Here is a 20,087-nt window from a genome sequence, read left to right as displayed (position 1 = left end):
TAAAACGCCAAGACCCAAGCTCGGTGCTGCCTGAACTGTATGAACCGACAACGACGTGACTCTAAACGTCGCCGCCTTGTTCGCCCGGCACCTTCACTTTTCTCTTCTCCTCTTCTCGGTGTGTCGCCTGGATACAAGACACATATACTAAAATCTGCGGAAATCGACCGCTCGGTACATCTTAAACCCTCCCCGCCCGTTGCCATCACTCCCCACCACTTCACCGCGCCCTCCACCGAACCCGCCTTTACCACCATCAACCCTTGTGAGAGAACACCAAACACAAGCGCACTCCCCGGTGTTGCTTGACAATCCGCTTGTCTGTGACACAGCGGTTTCGACCATAAAGTTCCTTACGCGCAAGAAGTCGCCTCAGAAAAGTGCCCAAGAGCACGCGACGACACAACCCACCATGTCTTCCAGTATGCCACCCGTCCCGGCCAAGGACGATGTCAACGCCACGTAAGTTATTCTCTATCATCCTCAGCATCTTCTTCTGTCTAGCGTTGCAACTTGCCGAGTGCTGGACGGGTTGCAGTGACGTCTCGAATGGCGGGTCTGGTATCTGCCGCGTTTGGCTTCTGAGAAGGCCGCGCCGCTCTAGTAAGCGCCGACGAAGACAGTAATGACAGGATGAGCTATACTGAAGCAACCTCCACCCGAAGATGACGTAGAGCTCGACCAGATGCTAACAGCTCACAGATGGAAGTACCTCGAAGCTGGTGTCGACAAAATCATGACGAACCTGCGCGAAGGTGTCGACATGAAGACGTACATGGGTCTCTACACCGCCATACACAACTTCTGTACCGCCCAAAAAGCCGTCGCCGGCTCGTCGTTCCACGCCGCCAACAACCGCGGAGGTGCCCATCTCCTCGGAGAGGACCTCTACCAGCACTTGATCGAATATCTGAAAGCGCATCTCTCCGAAGTGCAGGCGGCTTCACGGCAACATGTCGACGAGGCGCTCCTCCACTTCTACATCAAGGAGTGGAACCGCTACACGACGGCTGGCCAGTACAACAACCATCTCTTCCGGTACTTGAACCGTCATTGGGTCAAGCGCGAGATGGACGAGGGTAAGAAGCACATCTACGACATCTACACACTGCATCTGGTGCGCTGGAAGGAGGACATGTTCACGGGCAGCCAGGAGAGCGTCATGCGCTCAGTCCTGAAGCTGGTGGAGAAGCAGCGAAACGGCGAGACTATAGAGCAGTCGCAGATCAAGTCGGTCGTCGACTCTTTCGTATCGCTGGGTCTGGACGAGGCCGACAGCTCCAAGTCCACACTGGATGTCTACAAGGAATACTTCGAGAAGCCCTTCCTAGAGGCCACCGCGCAATACTACGACAACGAGTCCAAGCAGTTTCTGGCAGAAAACAGCGTGGTTGAATACATGAAGAAGGCAGAGATCCGTCTGGAAGAGGAGAAGGAGCGCGTCCCACTCTACCTGCTCAACGAGATCATGTCACCTCTGATGCGGACATGCGAACAGTCGCTCATCACAAGCCACTCGCAAGCACTTCGCGAGGAGTTCCAGATCCTTCTTGACCATGACAAGGAGGAGGACCTAGGCCGCATGTACAAGCTACTTGCCCGCATTCCTGAGGGGTTAGATCCTCTGCGACTTCGGTTCGAGAACCATGTCCGCAAGGCGGGTTTGGCTGCCGTCGACAAGATCGCGCAAGACGGAGACAGCCTGGAGCCAAAGGTGTACGTCGAGGCCCTTCTTGAGGTCCACACTCAGTACCAGGCGCTCGTCAACAAGGCGTTCAACGGAGAGTCCGAGTTCGTTCGTTCATTAGATAACGCCTGCCGCGAGTTCGTCAACAGAAACAAGATCTGCAAGTCTGGCTCCAACAAGTCGCCTGAGCTTCTCGCAAAGTACACCGATACTCTGCTGAAGCGCTCCAACGCCAAGATGAGCGAGGAGGACGACATGGAGAAGCTTCTAACACAGATCATGACTGTCTTCAAGTATATCGAAGACAAGGACGTGTTCCAAAAGTTCTACTCGCGTATGTTGGCCAAGCGTCTGGTCCAGACGACTTCAGCATCAGACGACGCCGAGACCAGCATGATCTCGAAGCTGAAGGAAGCTTGTGGTTTCGAATACACCAACAAGCTACAACGCATGTTCCAAGATATGCAGATTTCCAAGGATCTAAACACTGCGTTCAAGGAATGGCAGTCAAACAACTTGGACGAGTCAGATATGAAGACCAACGTCGATGCCTCATACCACATTCTCGGTACCGGTTTCTGGCCTTTAAACCCACCCACCACACCGTTCACCCCGCCGCAACTTATCGTCCAGACATACGATCGCTTCTCTCGCTTCTACAACCACAAGCACCAAGGTCGCAAGCTTACCTGGCTATGGCAGCTGTGCAAGGGTGAGGTCAAGGCCAACTACTGCAAGGTCGCGAACCTGAAGACTTCACCAACCTTCCAGGTCTCGACGTACCAAATGGCCATCATGTTGCTGTTCAACGACAGTGACACCGTCACTTATGATGACATTGCTGAGTCTACCAAGCTGAACAAGGAGACTCTCGACCCTAGCTTGGGTGTCTTCATCAAGGCCAAGGTTCTGCTCGCCCAACCTGAGGGTGCGAAGCCTGAGTCCGGTACTTCCTACAAGCTCAACACCGGCTTCAAGACCAAGAAGGTGAAGATGAACTTGAACATCGGTATCAAGTCTGAGCAAAAGGCCGAGGCGGAGGATACGCACAAGACGATTGAGGAGGACCGCAAGCTACTCATTCAGGTATGTAGCCATCACTTCTATTTCCCTCACATTACAGCATGCTAACATATCAACAGTCGGCTATCGTGCGTATCATGAAGTCCCGCAAGAAGATGAAGCACCAGCAGCTCGTTTCAGAGACCATCCAGCAGATCAAGACCCGATTCATGCCCCGCGTCCCCGACATCAAGAAGTGCATAGACATCCTGCTCGAGAAGGAATACCTGGAGCGTCTGGAGGCAGACGAACTCGGTTACCTGGCATAAACGATCGTTGCTAAAGTCGGTCGGTACGTAGGAACATCTTGAGTAATGAGTAATGGGCTTTTCATCTTTCACGGGTCGGGTCTTCGTCTACATCATCACCCCCACTTCTTCGATGTGTATCATTTGGGCGTTTCCTGTCATGGGCAGCCGGAGTTAGGGAAACAATTGTGTGGGAAGGGCGAAATGGATGATGGGACTTTTGGGAATGGAGATATTACGCGCTGATAAGGTGCGTTAGGTATCTATCCCTTTTCTTGAATGATAGATGGGATATAAAAGCCAGACATGGTTTATTAAAAGAAGATTGTGATCTTGCTCTCTACTTTGTGCATGTGCGTGCTTGGTGACATGTTCGAGGCCGTGTTCAACTTGACTTGGACTACTACCCGTGCCTTGTTGTCTTCCCTCACTCTCGTTCTAAATCTGGAAAGTCACAATCTGCACATCAGACCGTTTCACCACCATCAATTCTGTTGCTCCTCCCATTCCTCATTCTCTTATACATCCATACACCTAGCACAGCTGGACTGTGTATCAACAAAGGTGACCATTCGGATTTGGTGGTCTCAGAACTAGGGTCCGAGGGCGTACTGCTCAGAGTGCTAGAAGTTCCGTAGTTGGGATTCGCGTCCGACGATGCAGATGCCGAAGACGTGGCGATGAGGGGTGTAGTGCTGCTTGTCGTGTTTGGTCGCTGCGAGGTCGTATTAGCTGTAGCGTTTGAGTCAATCGCTTCTTGCTGCTGATCTAGCGTCGTCGAATCTGTAATTGCAGTACCCGGAGTTGACGTCGAAGTGTTTGTAGTCGGGACTGTTGTTGTCGCAGTTGCATCTGCGTTGGACCTGGCTGGCTGTTTGCTCATCCTTCTGATGTCCGATATAGCGACTTTCCACAGCTTCTCGTAGGTTCGGAGTTCGATGCTTAGGAGCAGCATAAGGGGCCAGGCTAACATCAACCAAACAAATGGCTGTATACGAATGTTGATGTAGCCAGATGCTTGGAACTTGAAGAGCCCACACATGTTCCCCCTCGCTTCATCAGGAAGTGTATCGGTATAAGTCGGATTGTCGTGATCTTCTGCACTTGCGATGCTCCAGGCGTCGAACTGGGCTCTTGCAAGAGATGTCTTGAATAGATGCTCGGCTTCCAGTTGCCAGTGATTGTCAGCCAGTGGCATCGATCTAGACTGGCCGACTCGTTGCTGCGCCAAAAGCCCGCTTCCCAAACGCAGTTTGATAGCATCGTAGGTGTTTGAGCTTTTCAATGCGTACTTCATGAACCAATAGGATGATGTATTGGATCCGCCAGCTGGTATTGGGTCGTTGGCATGCCAGCATGGAGAGCCCGAAGGTGCACAGAAGATCGTCTCATCTATGCAGGCGAACGCTCGCGCTTTCGGCTGCGAGTTGTAGTAGTAATAGCCCTTATCACCAGGGTACTGGAAAGCTTTATCGGCGGGAAAGATGGGGTCGTTACTACGCTTGGTGTAAAGTATGCGTAAAGCCGTAACGAAGACGAGGCTCAAGGTCTTGGTTCGGTGTGGCAATAGGCCCGAAGCTTGCAGATCTGGTGACGGCTGGTAAAAGTCGCATGTCGGGTCCAGCAAGGAGGTTGCATAAGTACTAAGTGCTCATTAGTCACAGCGAACAGTGGTCCGTAGACTTGTCCGTAAACTCACTTGACTTTGTACACGGGCGCTTGCCAGTCAAATGGATGGCCCGTTATACGCATAGTGTATTCCGAGAGCACAGTTGGAGGAGCATGAACTTCGTCCGAGCAGTTCCTCGTATCGTAGAGCGATCCATAAAAGTACTTGTACCCCGACTCGCCCGTCCCGCTGTTGGTGAAGTGTTGGACAAAAGGCCGCTCTGCGCTCAGCGGCGCACATGTTGTCTTGCGTCGAAATTTGTGCATGGATTTCTCGTTGATACCTAGTATTCCTAAGTTGACCCAGTTGGTGTCAAAGGTGATGGCCGAGCCGGGTTGATAGCCATCAACGCATATGTCGGTCCTGTCAAAGGGGCATTTATCTTCCTGCACTTCATAACCGATGGTTGAGTTATAGAAGAAGTCGCAGTTCGTGGCTTTGACGTTCGTAATGGAATCATGGTTGTAGCACTCTTGCGCATAGGTCGCCGCACGTCTTTCTCTGTCCACCATGAGCATATCAGCTTTTGAAGCTTCTTCTTCGCCGGCTTTTTCGTTGTCGTATTCGTAAAGGCCACATGCATCTGACTTTAGCAGGGCTGATCTGCTTCTTGCGACGTTGTCGGTCAGAAGTATCCCCACAATGGATTGGTACAGCACCAACAGAAACGATGCAAGGAGAAAGGAGCCAAAGAATCGATGCCGAGCTTCCCAGCAAGGGTCTTGGGCGGCAAGGCTGGACACCCAATATCTCAGTCCTCCTTTCGTACCCTTTGTAGTGCTCATAGTCCCTGATGGAACAAGGTGGCTGGCAAATTCATCTTCGGGATCGCTTGGCGTTGTCGTTGGGAAAAGGTAGAGCTTAACACACGTGATTGTACTGAGGATGACTCGCAGTACGTAGGGTGACGCAAGCGTAAGACTGATAGCAATGCTGACTTTGAACCATTGCGCTTCTCGCCAAGAATCGTGTTGCAACGTCTGCAAGCCTAGCAGCTTGTCAATATTTGGTCGCCAAATCGAACGTATACTTACGATGTCCGTCGCTATAATCCCTCCACCGTCCCGTCTGCGGCGTGCTCAGAAGTGACATCAGTGAATACGCAGTATGATGATGGGACTTGTGATATCAAAATCACCTGGCAATGCTCCGAGAACCAGAAATGTGAAGACTCAGGACAAGAGAGGGCGAGGAATGGCACGCTTTATCAGAGCAACCGATCCGGTGAAGAAGTTGTACCATGGATGATGAACAATCCACAGGATGTTCGCTTCATTCGAGTCGCATTGTCTCTTAGGTCGCTTCGAGTTGAGCTTATTGCAAACTGTAAGTTATCCTATCCTTGCGCAAGATTGCCCTTGACGCGCACAGGTAGTATATGTCTGAAACACGCGAGAAGATGATGAATGCCTAGGTGGCAGTGAGGCTGAATGCTTACAGCACTACTCGATGCGCATCCTAGCCAGGCCACGCTAATCGCCTGGGTTGGTTCAGACGTGCATGAAGAGGCGTTTTTCTGCGAATGAGATGCGCCCTCTCATATCGGAGAAACGGGACAGCGCTCTCGTGCCAGGCATCAAGGAGACCGCATGACACACGCTCTTGGAAGGTGCGGCAGCATATTCCAGCTTGACCGGTTCGTGAGATAAGTGGGTAGCTGTGTAAAGTAAGCCAGCCAACAACTCCTAGTGTCGCAACGGGTAGACGTATCTCATCTGTATGATGCTGTACATCAGATAAAGCGCGAATCACAATTTTTTCGGCCTTGGATCATCTGCAAGCGCGATTGCCTTTCGCCACGTGAGCTGCATCCCCCGCCAGGCGATATAACGGGGCGAGCCCCGTGTAACGCTCTGCCACCCTTTGCGATGGGATCTCAGATGCCTCGGATACCCTGGGCGTGGTCGGATTCAGACAGGCGATTCCACAAGTACGACGCGTCTGGTGAACTTGTACGGACCAAGTTCAGGAAGGATGAAGATAGAGGGAGTAAATATCCTTCTGGCGAAGGTTGGACACATTCCACATCCTATCACCGCTGCTATAAGTACGAGTATGGCAGCGACGGCACAATTCTCGAAACTCTCTGGGGTTATCCGGGTCCACCGTTGGACGCCGACGCCGACATGAGAACATGGCCCCGCTGCTCAGAATGGACGCGATCGAATCACTATAATAGCAATTACAGGCTAATGTGGGGACTGAATGAAGACGTTGTCTTGAAAACAATCTGGGAAGTGGCGTCAACAAGAGAAGCAGAGATGCTCATCAACAGTGCAAGGAAAGCTGTACATTTTGCATCCAGACTTACTGAATATACTACAACCAGCCATTACATACCAGTCCCGTGAGTAATTAGTATCGATGCCCGAACCAAATACTGAGACAAAATCCAGGTACCGCATGTCAGACAATGACAGAGACCGACAGCGGGACGATCGGAACGATCGCAACCGACATGAAAGAAGCGGTCATCGCGATGGCTTTCCTTCGGGCGATGGCCAATATCCTGACAACGGAGATCAGCTAGATGACGGCGACGAAACGCAACTGAGTCACCAGAGATTCCGTCTTCAATGGCCCACGCATACTTCCAGTCATTACCCTACACCTACATATGCACATTATCCTACGGATCAATATCCGACGGCCCATTATTCAACGGCTCAGTATCCAGCAGCACAGTATCCAGCGGCTCAGTATCCAGCGGCTCAGTATTCGACGGCTCAGTATTCGACGGCTCAGTATTCGACGGCTCAGTATCCGGCGGCTCAGTATCCAACGGCACAACACCCAGTGGCTCGGTAGTAACCCAGGAATTACAGAAAGGTGGTTGAATTGGTTTCCGGATGCAGCATCTAGCGAAAATAGCGTCGCTTCCAATAGATCTCGATGCGCCTAAGTCACGTTAATTAATGGCTTACGGATTCTGTCGCGGTATGATAAGGGTGAAGCGTGGCTTACGGGACCCAATCAGTCGCTTTACCAATCCTCGAAGTTTGTTGGTGCTTTTCGAGGTGATGGGACGATGGCAGAAGACCGAATGTGCGCATTGAGGAGGAAGAAGGCAGTGGTGCGCCCGGTGTAACTTCCATCGATGCCGAACGCGCAAACTTCATTACGTCATCGTTGTAACGCGTCAAAGTAGCCAGTATGAGCAACACCCTGTATTCCCCAGTAGTTACTTTTAGACACAAGCCTTTGATACCGTGATTAAGAAATCGACGAGATGACTAACAATTTGTATGATTGTTGACCGCATATTGCTCACGTGTTCCTCAGGGCGCCCAGAAAGACCACGACGCGTATATATGCTCAATGCCCTTTGCAAACATGCCATCGATGCTCTGTTTGAGCACAGAAGTGGATACCGGATACTGAGATACTCAGAACTTCTTTGCTATGTCCTTCACATCGACTTAGATCGTATGCGCTTGACCACATAACCATGGCATTACACGATATGGAAGAGCTTGCGAGCTCCGCATTGTACACCAATACAAAGAGTACAACCCCAGGAAATCGACCTCGCCAGTAATTTCGGGGCCTTAACGATGCGCGGCCGAGGCGATTTGGGTTGCATGTCAGGCCGCCTGCTGCGCCCTTCTCAAAGTTTACCCCATCTGGCATAGCGCTTCCCGTTTCGGAAACACAAGACTTCCGCACGCGTGGCTACGAAGTAGGGTCTTATAGAGAAGCTTCTCTTGGATATGGCAAAGTTGACCTATATGTAATACTGCTTGCAATTGATGCTGCGCAATCTGCAATTCGACCATTCCAGACCTACGCTTTAGAAGATGACTGCCGTGACCACGACCTTGGTCGAGGACGATCGGAGTGCTGCTAGTAAGTACTCCGAGCACTGGAAACTCATACGAGAGTACTAATCATCCCGGCGCAGACACCGACGCCTCCTCGCTGGTGTACGTTGAACCCACCGCAGAGAATGCGGACCTCTATACCATGGATCTCCCAGAGTACACTCAACAGGTCTCGGGCGGAGAAATCTCGGTAGATGCAGAGTCGACACAAAACGAAAAGCCACACAATCAAGACCAGTCGCCGACATATGATCCACTTCCAAGCCCAGAGCCGCGGAGTCTCCAAGAAGAGCATGAGTATGACATACGACAAGATGTTAGCGACCAAGAAAACCCATCGCATACACGTTCATCGAACCCCCCAGCCTTGACACATGACTTCACAGAAGCTAATACAACGGCTGGCCTTGGTAGCGTACCAGCATGTAGCATCCTCCGCGATAGACCAGCAGTATGGCTAGTGAAGCAGAAGAGCCTAGCCCTGTCGCCGCTTGCGGCTGCGGTGCTTACTAAAGAGGGTCTTCTTCAACCCAAAGACTTACACCTGTAGGTAGTTTCGCCATGCAAGAAACGTTGACTACCACTGACACCCACTACAGCATATCTCAATACTCAGACATGAAGCACGACCCCACCGACCCGGTATCCGCTGCATTCCTCACTACCTACGACGTGGTAAGCGGTATCATGTTGGGTCTCATAGCAGGACCCGTCGAACTGGGCAAACAAACAACACCGATGTTACTACAGCGCGAGATAAGACGCAAAGAGAAGCGGGACGGGACTGATAACCCATCGCCTCCTCTCGACACTAAAGACTCAATCCACGTGGCACGCCAAGTAGCCCTCGGTACTGCGAAAGGATTTGGACGCATCGTCACGACCAGCCTAAAGAGCCCCGCGGTTATTATGCATGGAATTACTCGGGGTTTCCATAACCTTCCCAAAGCGTATGGCGACGAAGTACGACAGTATGAGAATGTGACTGGGTTGAGGAGTGGGCTGCTGGTCAGTTTCAAGAGCTTTGGTTACGGACTCAGCGATGGCATTAGAGATCTTGTGATAAAGCCGATCGATGGCGCCGAGAAGAATGGTGTCCTAGGTTTCGCTGCTGGATGCGCGACCGGCGTTATGAATGCAGCCTTCAAGCCTGCTGCTGGTAAATGGCCCTTTAGTATACATGACGACTGATCGACTGACTGAATGTAGGCGCGTGCGGGCTTGTCGGATACTCGTCGGTGGGAGTTTATAAATCGATCCGCAACATCGGTTCGGTAAAGAAGGAAGATCCGATACATGTAGTGCAGAGGCTGGGCGAAATCGAATATCAAGAGGCGAGCGATGTGGATAAGCTATACATAGTGCGTCTCTGGTGTCAAACGCAGATGCGCGTGCGCATAGGTTAGCTTCCTGAATACACCGTCTCGATTTGTCGATGCTGCTGGTTCATGGTTCAAGTGATGTATTGCGTGAGAACAAGCTTCGCTCGGGTCGAAGACACTATCGCTTAACCAATGCGTTGGCCGGTCTAGCAGTTCCAGCCTTTAGCTTGATGCGGAGGCCTTGTTTTCCGGTACGCCGTATGCCCTCTTCATCAAGTAGTGACTAAGTTGCCATTTCTGGATTTCGTCAGTAACCCAAAGTTTCACGAGGCTTGATCATCAACGTACTACTACTTGCTGGCTCTCGAAGTAGTCCTTCCATTCCCTGTCCTCCGCGAGATCGACGACCACGTCCCATGGCCACTGCTCAGACTCTAGCTCGACGAGAGTAAAGTATTTGTGTAGATCTTTCTTGTCTTTGGTCTCGAACTTTCCGCCCTGCATAGTTGTTGCGTTGTCGATCTCGAAGAGGCGAAACCGCAGTACGTCTGGTGAACTAGATATTGTGGGGCCGACGACTTCTCTGTAGTATTTCATGACTTCCTCTTCCTTATCAGCTGGTACGCTCCATTCCATTGCCGCCACGCTTGCGACGTATTCGATGTCTAGCGACATTAGTCCGTCATCGCCGGCTTTATCCGCACCCGTGATCTTACCACCACCGTCACCAGACCAGTCGTCTTGTTTCCAACTCTTGATTTCCCGATAGGACCGAAGATCAAGCAGTAGACCTTTGAGCGAAGCCTGCAGATCGGCATTTGGTGGATGGTATTGTGCGTCGTACATGTCCTTGTTGGCCTGGTCCACACTCTTTATCTCCCAAACGGTCATGTAAGGCCATGGCGCGTCCAATCTTCCCACCGGCTCGTTCTCCATACCGCTGGCCGTTACTTCGCAATGTAGGGCATGCTTTGCATTGTGCGGGTTCAATGAAGGTAAGTGTTCGTTCTCGTACCACTCCTCGCGTCCTTCTGGGATATTCGCCCATACGCAAGCTATGCCAGCCATGTTGTTCCGATCTCGCAGCGAGATTTGTCGCAAGTTGAGAAGCTAAAACTCCGCTGGTTCCAGGCGTCCAAGGTGTTAAATGCAGGTGTTTGTGCCGAGCTGTCAGTCAACGTTTGCGACGGGGAAAAGATGGAGGGACAGCTAGTCTGCAACGTGACGCGGCTGTCGCCATATTATGACAGACCCTGAACCACAGCTGTGTATGATAATCCCTACGAGACGGTCCGACCGCATTTTGCTCGACCGGTCCACCCTGTTTCGGAGGTAGATAAAGCGGTATATACGCCGTCGCTTAGCCAATGGACGATGGTGCGAGCGGATGTGATTGGCTATTGACACCTGAGACTTAAGGCGATAAATTCTTTCAGGACGTAGGCTAATGTGCATGTGTCGTAGGCGATCGACGTTCCCCACAACCTGCCACGAATGCATGAAGTCGGAGAATTCGAAGCGCGGGTAGCGCCGAAAGGATCAGTGATGCGTGAGCATCAGCCGCTTGATCGGTGAGAAAACCATCGCTTTACTGGTTGCTCGAGTGCGATTGTCTTGTCTGAATTCTTGGAGACATTGAAAACGCATTGTGCATGTCAGGAGCGACACTAAGGTTGGGCCTTCTTGCGGTCCGCTACGACCCTAGCGCCGGCAGCACAACGGCGTTACCTCCGCTTAGGGGCCTTGGACGCCTGTCCTTACAAGACACATGCCTGTGGACACCTCGTGAGCCAGCCTTGGACCAAGTCACGATGCTTCTGTTTCTTCCAAACATCCCGAAATTCTGCGACCTCTTCGCGGGCCGAATCGTGAAAGTTGCCCTCGCTCAACGACTGACGTGTATACGTGTTCTATCATCTGACTAGATAAATGAATCGCCGGATATATAGAGCCGCATGCAGCCGCACGTGAAAGCGAGCTCGGATCTTACCAGGACACATCGAGAAGACTACCAGCCGATCGGTCATAGGCAGATCGACGCGCAAGGAGATCTCGCTGTCCATGCTCTTGCCCAGGAACATGCTTTTTCTCAAAGACATGGTTCGTCGGGACTTGGACCCATGAGCAGTATGGTAAACTTGGATTTTGCCCCAGACCCCTGGACGAGTGCGCCATAGTGATCTACTCTCGCGGCACTATGAACCCACATTTGTGCCGTATCTCAAACGCCACAAACCTCTGAAGAAGGCAACATTCGCGATGCCTATCGCTACCATTCAAGAAACAGACGTCTCAACAAATCTCTCGGTGTTCAATCTGGTACAACACTTGGGGCCAATGGTAGACAGGGTTCAATCAAGATCGAAGTTGAAATTTGGCTCGTGGCTTACCGGCTCTATGGGTGTCGGAAGAAGGGCTGCCATGTACGGAAGAGAGCCCGTGCTCTTGCGGTCCAGAAACGAGGGTAATCAATCGTATCCGCACGGATGGGGTTAGAATGATCATCAACAGCGTCCTTTCAGGCAGGTAACAAGGGGGCAAAGAGCGACTACACCACATGTCTACCTCACGAATGCACAGAAACAGGTCTCAGCGGGCAAGATAGCTTCAACACGTTGAAGTGGCGTGTAAATATCTGCTGACAGTGGCGAGATCATATAGCCGTTTGTTTTAGCAAGCCACACTGGCAGCTTCTATGAATAGTAGTGCATCAGCGCTTCTCAACAGACAGCGGGAGAAGCATCGTCGGTAGATAACCACCAACATGCTTCCCGTGTATGCAATCAAGTACCTGGGAATATCAAAGATCTGATAAGTTCTGCTGCCAGATCGTGCAGATACCCGGAGGAGCGACCTGGTAGATTCCATGCCGTACGGGCTTGAAGAGTTAGCCAGACCAGAAAGTATGGTCGAGTGAACGTATATAAAAGCTTCACACTTCATCGATCATAAGCTCATCCTCACAGTCTTGTCCCAGGCTTCTTCATACAATCTTCTACCTTTACATTATCCTGCGTCAGAATCCAAGATGCTGATCGTTTTTCTCGCCGCTGTTACGTCGACCTTCTTCGCGCAGGTCTACGGCGCTGGGAGTGCCGTACAAGGCACAGGGTCAACCACTCGTCAATGGTCTTGTTGCAAGAACTCCTGCTCCTGGCCGGGCAAAGCTCTTGTCGACAAGCCTGTCCTGACGTGCGACGCAAGCGACAATCTTCTCGACAACTACAACAGGCGCGACGGCTGCGAAAGCGGCGGTGGCTCATATGCCTGCTCTGACCTCAGCCCATGGGCTGCGAGCAACGACTTGGCGTATGGCTTCGCCGCAGTCAATCTCGCAGCTTCAAACGAATCTGCGTGGTGTTGCTCTTGCTATTCGTAGGTTCCTTCAGATTGATGCCCGAGCAGTGACTGACAAACTCTAGTCTGACGTTTACATCCGGCCCAGTCAACGGAAAGAAGATGATCGTCCAAGTCACGAATACAGGATCTGATTTAGGAGAAGATCAATTCAACATTGCCATCCCTGGTGGTGGTGAAGGTTCCACCCAAGGATGCACGAAGCAATATGGCGGCGCGGACGTCTGGGGTCAAGACTATGGTGGCGTAGCGCACCGCGACGACTGCGACGCCCTCCCCGCTGCGCTGCAAGCTGGCTGTTACTGGCGTTTCGACTGGTTTCGGGCAGCTGACAATCCGTCTGTCAGCTGGGAGAAGGTGAAATGTCCTACAACCCTGTCTGACGTGTCTGGCTGCCGTCGTAACGATGACTCGATTCCGGGGCAGAATACCCCATCGCCGACGCCTACGACTTCTGCCCCGATATCGTCTGGTACTGTACAACCGGGAGGTCAATGTGGTGGGAAGTCTTACAAAGGTCCCACCCGATGTGTCGGAGGCACTGTGTGTACCTATGTCGACGAGAATTCGTACTATTGTCTTGCGGACCCAGCTAACACAAGAACAACCCCAACGACTACAACTTCTGCTAGTGCCGCACCTACTATCGGTCTACCGTATGACCAATGCGGCGGGAATGGTTGGACTGGTCCCAGGACATGCAAGGATTCGGTGTGCGTGAGAGTCGATGAATGTAAGTCACGCTGCTTCGCTCATGTCAACCCGGATATCCAACTGACCTGTCGTAGGGTACTCGCAATGCCAGCCCCCAGTCTCATCTCAGAGATCCTCCAGCACGAGAACTCAGACAACTGCTAGACCAACATCTACTCCACCTGTTCAACCGGCACCGCCCTTCACTCGTACCAGGCGCACAACCACGACTAGGCCCGCGCTACCAGTGGCTACGGGCCCAGTGCAGCTCTATGATCAGTGCGGTGGTCAGACGTGGCAAGGCTCAACAACCTGCAACCAGGGCCTGGTTTGCTTCAAGGTCGACGAATACTATTCGCAGTGTCAGAAGCCGTCCTAGAGAAGTGAAAGTGAACAGATTCGTTGTGTCGGGCCTGAAGATCTCAATTTGTCGCTAGCAGAGAAGTGTTTCAATCGTACATGTAAGCATTAGTGGGAGGAGGAATTCGTAGCTTGCCGAAATACAATACGAATTTGGAAGACACTGGATGCAAATGAGTATCGTGATCAAAGATATGATTTCGTCGTCGCTTGCAAAGACACAACGACTCAGCAGCATCGTCCATATCTTTCTCTTCCTACTTCCTCTCTGACCCAACTCATAGCTTCGCCTTAACCCCAAAACTCTGCTGCACAGCCTCAACCCCCCTCTTCGCAACATCCTCATCCTGACTCGGCAACCCTGTACTACATCCCACAGCCCCAACAACAACCCCATCCTTCACAATTGGAACACCACCCGCAATCGTCATGAACCTGCCCCCGTTGCTGTGATTGATGCCATACGCTGGCCCACCAGGATACACGTTGTCTTTGTAAACAGACGTAGGCGCGCGATGGCCTGCAGCTGTGAAAGCTTTGTCGATGGCGATGTTGATGGATGTGAGTTTTGCGCCTTCCATCCGGGCGAATGCTAGGAGATGGCATGCATTGTCCATGACGGCGATGTTCATTGGTACGTTGATTTCTTTTGAGCGCTGCTCGGCGGCCGCGAGGGCGATGCGGGCTCCATCGAGGGTTAGAGTCGGGATGGATTTTGTGCTCATGATGACTTTTGGTGATTGACGTTGGGAGGGTGTGTTGAACATAACGCGCTGATGCTTGCTATGTTATGGTGCTGACGATGGACCTCGGATATTGCAGGATAATGACGTAGGGGTGCTTTGATTGGTCCGTGTTGCGGACGCGCTTGCTTTCGCGCGGGTCCGCTTCATCTGCAGACAACATCAGCTCACAATGTTCATTAATCATACCTGCTCTCGCATTTATCCTTTGACAGGATTCCAATACCTTTGTGACTAATGTCATCAGGTTCTATCGCACAGCCTGGACTGGTATCCCGACGACCAATTTACACACGACAAGCCTCGGAGGAGCCAGGGGTTGCGAGTTCGGGATATGCTATTACGGTGACCTACGGAGACGATAGCCCAACCAACGAGGCTGCCTGCACTGTCTTGTACAGTGACAACATTCGTCGACGACTGATACCTCCAGCTGCCTGGCCATCTTTCGTTCTCCGTGTGTTCTGTCATCTAGTCACATCTCGCGGTTTCCTATATCCAAGTACTTCATTCTTGTTTGAGTATTCTTAGAAGCAGAAACAGACGTCCTTTCACTCTCTCATGTCTTGGCGAAGATTTTGTAGGAGCTCAGGGTAGGATCAGTGTCGCGAGTGCGAAATGTGTAATTGAACGCGTGCCTCTACCGAGCGCTATTAAGAGGGTGTGTTTTCGTCCTTGAACATGCTTACTGGGAACCCAGTCCTAGTAAGTACCCGAAACTATTACTACACATCGCTATGGCTTCCTTTCACTGTATGGCGATGGGCAGTATTCGTCCACGGGTATGTAGGCGGCCACTGGGCGACATTCACGGGTCTTTTCCACCTTCACTTACCAAACTACCTGATACGCAAATATGGGTCCGTTTTTACCAGTGCGTCATGTGATATTCACGACACGAGTTCCAAGTACCTTTCTTCTCGACTTGCCCAACCCTTGCCTCGTTCCACGGACGTCGATATAGCGTCACGATACCTCGACAGCAACGGAAATTTTCGCGAGCTACTTCGCTATCACCACCATGAAGGAAGAAGACATCCTCGCGCGCCAATCTCGTCCGCAGAAGCACTCGACCTGGGTTCCAAGGAATCGCGACTGGCGTTACGCGACCGGTGTTTTCCAACATGATGACAACGAAAACGCGCCCAACGACCGTTCGGCGTGGGATGACATGGACTACGACTATCAGTTTGCCGATCTAGAGAAGTGCAGAAGTCGAAGTGGCAGTAGGCAGAGCTACGGCGACAACAAAGCGCTAGGTACAAGGGATCGGGTGGCTACAACTCCTAAAATCACGAAGAAGAGGACGCTACCAGAGCCCCCAGGGGCCAAAGTGAGAGTCGAGGCGTTCAAGAAGAAGGCGAAGACTGCGAAGAGGAACGTGTGGATGTCGGTGTCAAGGCGCCATCAGATCAGCAATGAGGAAACAGAAGGCGAGGAGCCAGACTACCAAACGCATAGCTTGACTGTCAGGTTGCGCTTCTCAGGCAGGCTCATCATAGAGGATTCACTCCCGGCTATATCAACACCAGGTCGTATGTATCGTGTACGACCTCTAGACACGCCCGCAAATCTCCAGATACCCTACGATCCTCATACGCCCGCCACAGCTCGCACCGCAACATCGCTTCACACTCCACGTATGCTGGCCTCGGTCGAATCTGTACACACGTATCCTCCCTTCCAGCGCACATGGGTAGACGAAACGAAAGACTTCAACATGCGAGCAGTCCGCGGGGTTCTACAAAAGCCTGGATTAGTCGGCAAAGATCTCGGAGTTCACTATACATGGTACAACGACGCAGTCCCCGTGGACGCTCTACTCCCTCCCGGGGTACCCTTATCCGCCAAAGAAGTCATGGCCTACTACCCCCACCACGTCCGATGGAAAAGCATGATGCTCCGACTAGCCAACAATGACTATCGCGGTGCGGACATCGTTGGCATGCAGGTAAGCCGTGGTCTTCCTAGTACCCATGAGGCAATTTATAGCTGACAACGCACAGGCATTCTTCCGTGGTCCCCCAACAACGGACATTACGGCGGCAGTCATGAACAAGTATCAACGCGACTCAGTTAAGAAGATTATCGAGGGCTTCAAAATCGAAATTATCAATGGAAAGCATGATGCCAACTTACATACCGATCACCTGGAGCCAGGCAGATACATCGCAGAAAGGCGCAGCGGCTACGTGTTGCCGACTTTCAGTGATCTCCTGGGTGGTTTAAACCATCTACCTTCTGGTCTTGATGCTCGTAGCCTCACAGAGTGTCTGAGTTGGTATCTTAATTTCCGCGGCTCGTTTACACCGAAGCTAGAGTTGAATGTATTGCATACCCAAGCCCTGATTCGCGCACTTCGCGTCCCGCTCAAGCGGTATGGACCGCAGAATCTGGATTGCAATGCGCTCAAAGAATGGAAAGAGAAGGGGAAGTTTGAGGAGCGGAAGGTGTACTACGAGCCGGCCAGACCTATGTCGACAAGCACGGAAGATGCCGCGCGAAGGAGGTCGCAGTTGCACATGGACCTGGACGACCAAGAAGTGAAGCTCGACGTCCAACTCCCGCTTCGCCACGTCCTCACGTTCCCTTTCCTCGCTCTCCACAGTGTCATGGGCGAGGCGCTCAAGCTAGGTATAGAGAGAGCTGAGAACAAGAAAGTTGAGCGAGTGACCGCAGAGGGTAGAGCCATGCTGGAAGCCAAGTGGGCTGCGAGAGTAGCTGAGAATGCGGAACCGGAAGAACAGGTGCGGGATGTGGACGCGCGGCAACTACATGCGATGGCGGAGAAGCCTGAAGTGACTGTGAAAGCAGACGACGGCGCCAGGGAGCTTTATCGCATACCCAGACGGACACTCACGGCTGAAGCACTACTTACTCTTGCTCCTGCGCCGAGAAGAGCGCCTGCTGCGCCGCTTTCGAATGGAGGGCCACTTGGTCTCTGCGCAACGCCTGAACCCGTGTACTTCGACTGGGCTTGGGGTACACCATCCCCTTCTTCCGCATATGCGCCTCGCTCCGTGTATGGGAGGAGGGAGTATGAGTCGCCAAGGCAGACAGATCAAAGGAACGGGACGCAGCGTGGTGGGAGGGAGGATGATCGTTGTGGATCATATCGTCCGAGAGATCAGTAAGGGCGATGTTTTCGTTGGCGGATGAGGGTGGGATGAGGATGACATAGTCACATAATGATAGCGAAATCGATGTGATAATGGCTTTTGACGAGCACATACCATAATGTCGGATTTAGGAAGCGATTGGGAACTTAAAGTAGTAATCAGCAGGGTGTGAAGTGGAACAGACGTACCCCGCGCAGCTCGACTTAGGCAGCAGCCATTATTGTGCCGCTTGACATCGCGACTACTCACCATCCTTCGAAATATTATGCACTTACGCATCTATCTACTAAAGTCTCGTGTCTTTGGTTAGTCAAGCAATATGTTCAAAATATTGTCTGTCGTCGTAGGTTTAGTAGCGATTAGGCTTGCCATCTCCTACGCCCAGGCCGTCGCACTTGAGATGCGGGAAAAGCCCACATCAATGATCCCAGTCGTCGGTATTTCGCTCACTGCAAACCATGCGACAGCAGCCGTTCGATGGCCAAATGGGACTTTCGAAAACCTAGGTCGGGTGGAGGCATCGAAGGCGTATGTGAAAATGATGGAACGTCTCTCTTTGCGCTCATCGATGCATCTAACGTAGGTTGCGGGATCGATGTACTTACGCAATTGTGTACTGATGATGTGTAGTCGACCATACGGTAGCATGGAAGACATGTGGGACGACATACCACGAGCACTCTGGCGAAACACACGGAAGAAGCTTGGGCTGGCAGGTTCTGGCGACGCAGCTATGCTCGCCAAGATGCTCAAAGCGACAACGAACATGGCGGAGAAGAAACTTGGGTTTCGAGTATGGGTGATACAGAGCTTTCCTCCATTATTCGCTTTGTACCAGGAACACGTCGCCGATGCCGCCGAGTATATCGGACTTCGCGCGCTATCAAACGATGTGAGATATCAGATGCATGAACTCACTGCCGCATATGCCGGGCATGGAATGGGGCTAGATGAGAGCGACGTTGAACTGGTAACCCGTGGCAAGAAGCCACACGAGTACGGTGGACGACATACAGTCCTTGTAGAGTATACCGAAACTGCGATTTTGCTGCATGGCGAGCCGATGGTATATGCTCACAATATCGCGAATGTCGAATACCATGCCCGGTCGAGTTTTGAGCTGGGCAGCAGTAATTTAGCATCAGAAGAGCAGGTACGTGAATTTGTGCTGGAGTACTTGCGCAAGGTGTATCATGGTTATACGCAGTATCCCTTTGTCTATCCCAAGGAATTCACTGTCATAATGACGGGAAGCGCTGAAAGTGTTGGCCGCGAGGAGATTCGAGCGGCAATTGCAGAAGCGGTGAGATTGTTTGGATTCCAGGTTAGGATCCTGTATTCTGACCCTGAATATGTGGCAGCGAGGGGCGCGGCTGAGATAGCATGGCGAACTTTACTAGAGGCGGAGAAGAAGAAGAAAAAGAAGGAGAAGACAGAGCTGTGAAGGAATACATGCGACGACATGAAATGGCGCCTATAAACCTACAGTCTCACAGTCAGCGATTCACGAATTGACCTTCTCGCTTTATGCATGCGAATACGTCTGTGCCACCAAGTTGTCAAGATCGCGTTGACCAGGAAGACCCTCGTAGTACGTAACGCCACTTAGCAGATCACCCGAGCCCGGAATCAACAGTTTTGGGAAAGAGTTGCCGGAATCGGTAGGTTGAGACCTGAAACTGCACGTTTTGGCGAGTTCGTGGTCTCTTCGCTTGGATGGATCGGAACCAAACTGTACTGTGGGACCAGAACCTGGCATGTAAGACTGGTAACACGTGAACTGACGAAAATCCGCAGCTAATTGGTGTACGAATAAGTGTATAGAGATCGTCTGTCGTGAAGTGTGTCGAGTCAGAAGGGGGGATGTTGCTTTTTCCGAGATGTCGTCGAATCGTGGGTTGTCTTGGAGCAGACGCTAAGCGTGGCGGGAACGTGGAGAATAGCTCGCTGTTTGGTACCCCGCCAGCTCATTTGAAGTTCACCTGGAGTGCTGGACCGAATGTCGC

The 20,087-nt window shown here is 51.8% G+C and overlaps 9 protein-coding genes across 9 annotated transcripts; 6 read left to right on the top strand and 3 right to left on the bottom strand.

Annotated features, from left to right (window-relative positions):
- The first annotated feature begins 51 nt into the window (after window positions 1-51).
- Window positions 52-3,327, top strand: BKA58DRAFT_387312 (Cullin). Its single transcript, XM_046170546.1, has 3 exons — window positions 52-462; window positions 703-2,773; window positions 2,830-3,327. The coding sequence occupies exons 1-3, from the start codon at window positions 413-415 to the stop codon at window positions 3,016-3,018; spliced, it is 2,310 nt and encodes a 769-aa protein (XP_046024545.1). The 5' UTR covers window positions 52-412; the 3' UTR covers window positions 3,019-3,327.
- On the bottom strand, window positions 3,242-5,758 carry BKA58DRAFT_459554 (uncharacterized protein; the record flags this gene model as incomplete). Its single annotated transcript, XM_046174718.1, has 3 exons — window positions 3,242-4,640; window positions 4,697-5,654; window positions 5,701-5,758. 3 exons carry the CDS (start codon window positions 5,756-5,758, stop codon window positions 3,464-3,466), a joined length of 2,193 nt encoding a protein of 730 aa, XP_046024544.1. The 3' UTR covers window positions 3,242-3,463.
- Window positions 5,759-6,302: 544 nt separating this feature from the next.
- BKA58DRAFT_198392 (uncharacterized protein) lies at window positions 6,303-7,693 on the top strand. Its single transcript, XM_046165778.1, has 2 exons — window positions 6,303-7,013; window positions 7,063-7,693. Exons 1-2 carry the CDS (start codon window positions 6,535-6,537, stop codon window positions 7,472-7,474), a joined length of 891 nt encoding a protein of 296 aa, XP_046024543.1. The 5' UTR covers window positions 6,303-6,534; the 3' UTR covers window positions 7,475-7,693.
- A 770-nt stretch (window positions 7,694-8,463) lies between these two features.
- Window positions 8,464-9,893, top strand: BKA58DRAFT_402990 (uncharacterized protein; the record flags this gene model as incomplete). Its single annotated transcript, XM_046171755.1, has 4 exons — window positions 8,464-8,512; window positions 8,568-9,033; window positions 9,087-9,646; window positions 9,697-9,893. 4 exons carry the CDS (start codon window positions 8,464-8,466, stop codon window positions 9,891-9,893), a joined length of 1,272 nt encoding a protein of 423 aa, XP_046024542.1.
- Window positions 9,894-10,031: 138 nt separating this feature from the next.
- On the bottom strand, window positions 10,032-10,877 carry BKA58DRAFT_317809 (uncharacterized protein; the record flags this gene model as incomplete). Its single annotated transcript, XM_046167645.1, has 2 exons — window positions 10,032-10,106; window positions 10,158-10,877. The coding sequence occupies 2 exons, from the start codon at window positions 10,875-10,877 to the stop codon at window positions 10,032-10,034; spliced, it is 795 nt and encodes a 264-aa protein (XP_046024541.1).
- Window positions 10,878-12,571: 1,694 nt separating this feature from the next.
- Window positions 12,572-14,368, top strand: BKA58DRAFT_198340 (RlpA-like double-psi beta-barrel-protein domain-containing protein-containing protein). The gene is made up of 3 exons (XM_046165777.1): window positions 12,572-13,184; window positions 13,232-13,899; window positions 13,955-14,368. Exons 1-3 carry the CDS (start codon window positions 12,838-12,840, stop codon window positions 14,236-14,238), a joined length of 1,299 nt encoding a protein of 432 aa, XP_046024540.1. The 5' UTR covers window positions 12,572-12,837; the 3' UTR covers window positions 14,239-14,368.
- Window positions 14,367-14,995, bottom strand: BKA58DRAFT_387288 (uncharacterized protein). Its single transcript, XM_046170545.1, has one exon. The coding sequence runs from the start codon at window positions 14,984-14,986 to the stop codon at window positions 14,498-14,500; it is 489 nt and encodes a 162-aa protein (XP_046024539.1). The 5' UTR covers window positions 14,987-14,995; the 3' UTR covers window positions 14,367-14,497.
- A 743-nt stretch (window positions 14,996-15,738) lies between these two features.
- BKA58DRAFT_198266 (uncharacterized protein) lies at window positions 15,739-18,274 on the top strand. Its single transcript, XM_046165776.1, has 2 exons — window positions 15,739-16,913; window positions 16,969-18,274. The coding sequence occupies exons 1-2, from the start codon at window positions 15,984-15,986 to the stop codon at window positions 18,094-18,096; spliced, it is 2,058 nt and encodes a 685-aa protein (XP_046024538.1). The 5' UTR covers window positions 15,739-15,983; the 3' UTR covers window positions 18,097-18,274.
- A 126-nt stretch (window positions 18,275-18,400) lies between these two features.
- On the top strand, window positions 18,401-19,525 carry BKA58DRAFT_441081 (uncharacterized protein; the record flags this gene model as incomplete). Its single annotated transcript, XM_046173797.1, has 2 exons — window positions 18,401-18,660; window positions 18,712-19,525. 2 exons carry the CDS (start codon window positions 18,401-18,403, stop codon window positions 19,523-19,525), a joined length of 1,074 nt encoding a protein of 357 aa, XP_046024537.1.
- Between the last annotated feature and the right edge of the window lie 562 nt (window positions 19,526-20,087).

The sequence above is a fragment of the Alternaria rosae genome (assembly GCF_020736505.1).
Source record: "Alternaria rosae strain MPI-PUGE-AT-0040 chromosome Unknown BKA58scaffold_6, whole genome shotgun sequence".
Classification (NCBI taxonomy): domain Eukaryota; kingdom Fungi; phylum Ascomycota; class Dothideomycetes; order Pleosporales; family Pleosporaceae; genus Alternaria; species Alternaria rosae.
Note: the sequence above shows the minus strand (reverse complement) of the source record. Positions and strands in the feature narration are given on the sequence as shown.

What these genes read in the sequence shown, in the direction of transcription:
- BKA58DRAFT_198340 (XM_046165777.1), top strand. Translation starts at nt 12,838, where the DNA reads ATGCTGATCGTTTTTCTCGCCGCTGTTACGTCGACCTTCTTCGCGCAG. An exon ending in TGGTGTTGCTCTTGCTATTC is followed by an intron (nt 13,185 to 13,231) that starts GTAGGTTCCTTC and finishes GACAAACTCTAG; the next exon opens with TCTGACGTTTACATCCGGCC. An exon ending in GTGCGTGAGAGTCGATGAAT is followed by an intron (nt 13,900 to 13,954) that starts GTAAGTCACGCT and finishes GACCTGTCGTAG; the next exon opens with GGTACTCGCAATGCCAGCCC.
- BKA58DRAFT_387288 (XM_046170545.1), bottom strand. Translation starts at nt 14,986, where the DNA reads ATGTTCAACACACCCTCCCAACGTCAATCACCAAAAGTCATCATGAGC.
- BKA58DRAFT_387312 (XM_046170546.1), top strand. Translation starts at nt 413, where the DNA reads ATGTCTTCCAGTATGCCACCCGTCCCGGCCAAGGACGATGTCAACGCC. An exon ending in AAGGACGATGTCAACGCCAC is followed by an intron (nt 463 to 702) that starts GTAAGTTATTCT and finishes AACAGCTCACAG; the next exon opens with ATGGAAGTACCTCGAAGCTG. An exon ending in ACCGCAAGCTACTCATTCAG is followed by an intron (nt 2,774 to 2,829) that starts GTATGTAGCCAT and finishes ACATATCAACAG; the next exon opens with TCGGCTATCGTGCGTATCAT.
- BKA58DRAFT_198266 (XM_046165776.1), top strand. Translation starts at nt 15,984, where the DNA reads ATGAAGGAAGAAGACATCCTCGCGCGCCAATCTCGTCCGCAGAAGCAC. An exon ending in CGGACATCGTTGGCATGCAG is followed by an intron (nt 16,914 to 16,968) that starts GTAAGCCGTGGT and finishes GACAACGCACAG; the next exon opens with GCATTCTTCCGTGGTCCCCC.
- BKA58DRAFT_198392 (XM_046165778.1), top strand. Translation starts at nt 6,535, where the DNA reads ATGGGATCTCAGATGCCTCGGATACCCTGGGCGTGGTCGGATTCAGAC. An exon ending in AGCCATTACATACCAGTCCC is followed by an intron (nt 7,014 to 7,062) that starts GTGAGTAATTAG and finishes GACAAAATCCAG; the next exon opens with GTACCGCATGTCAGACAATG.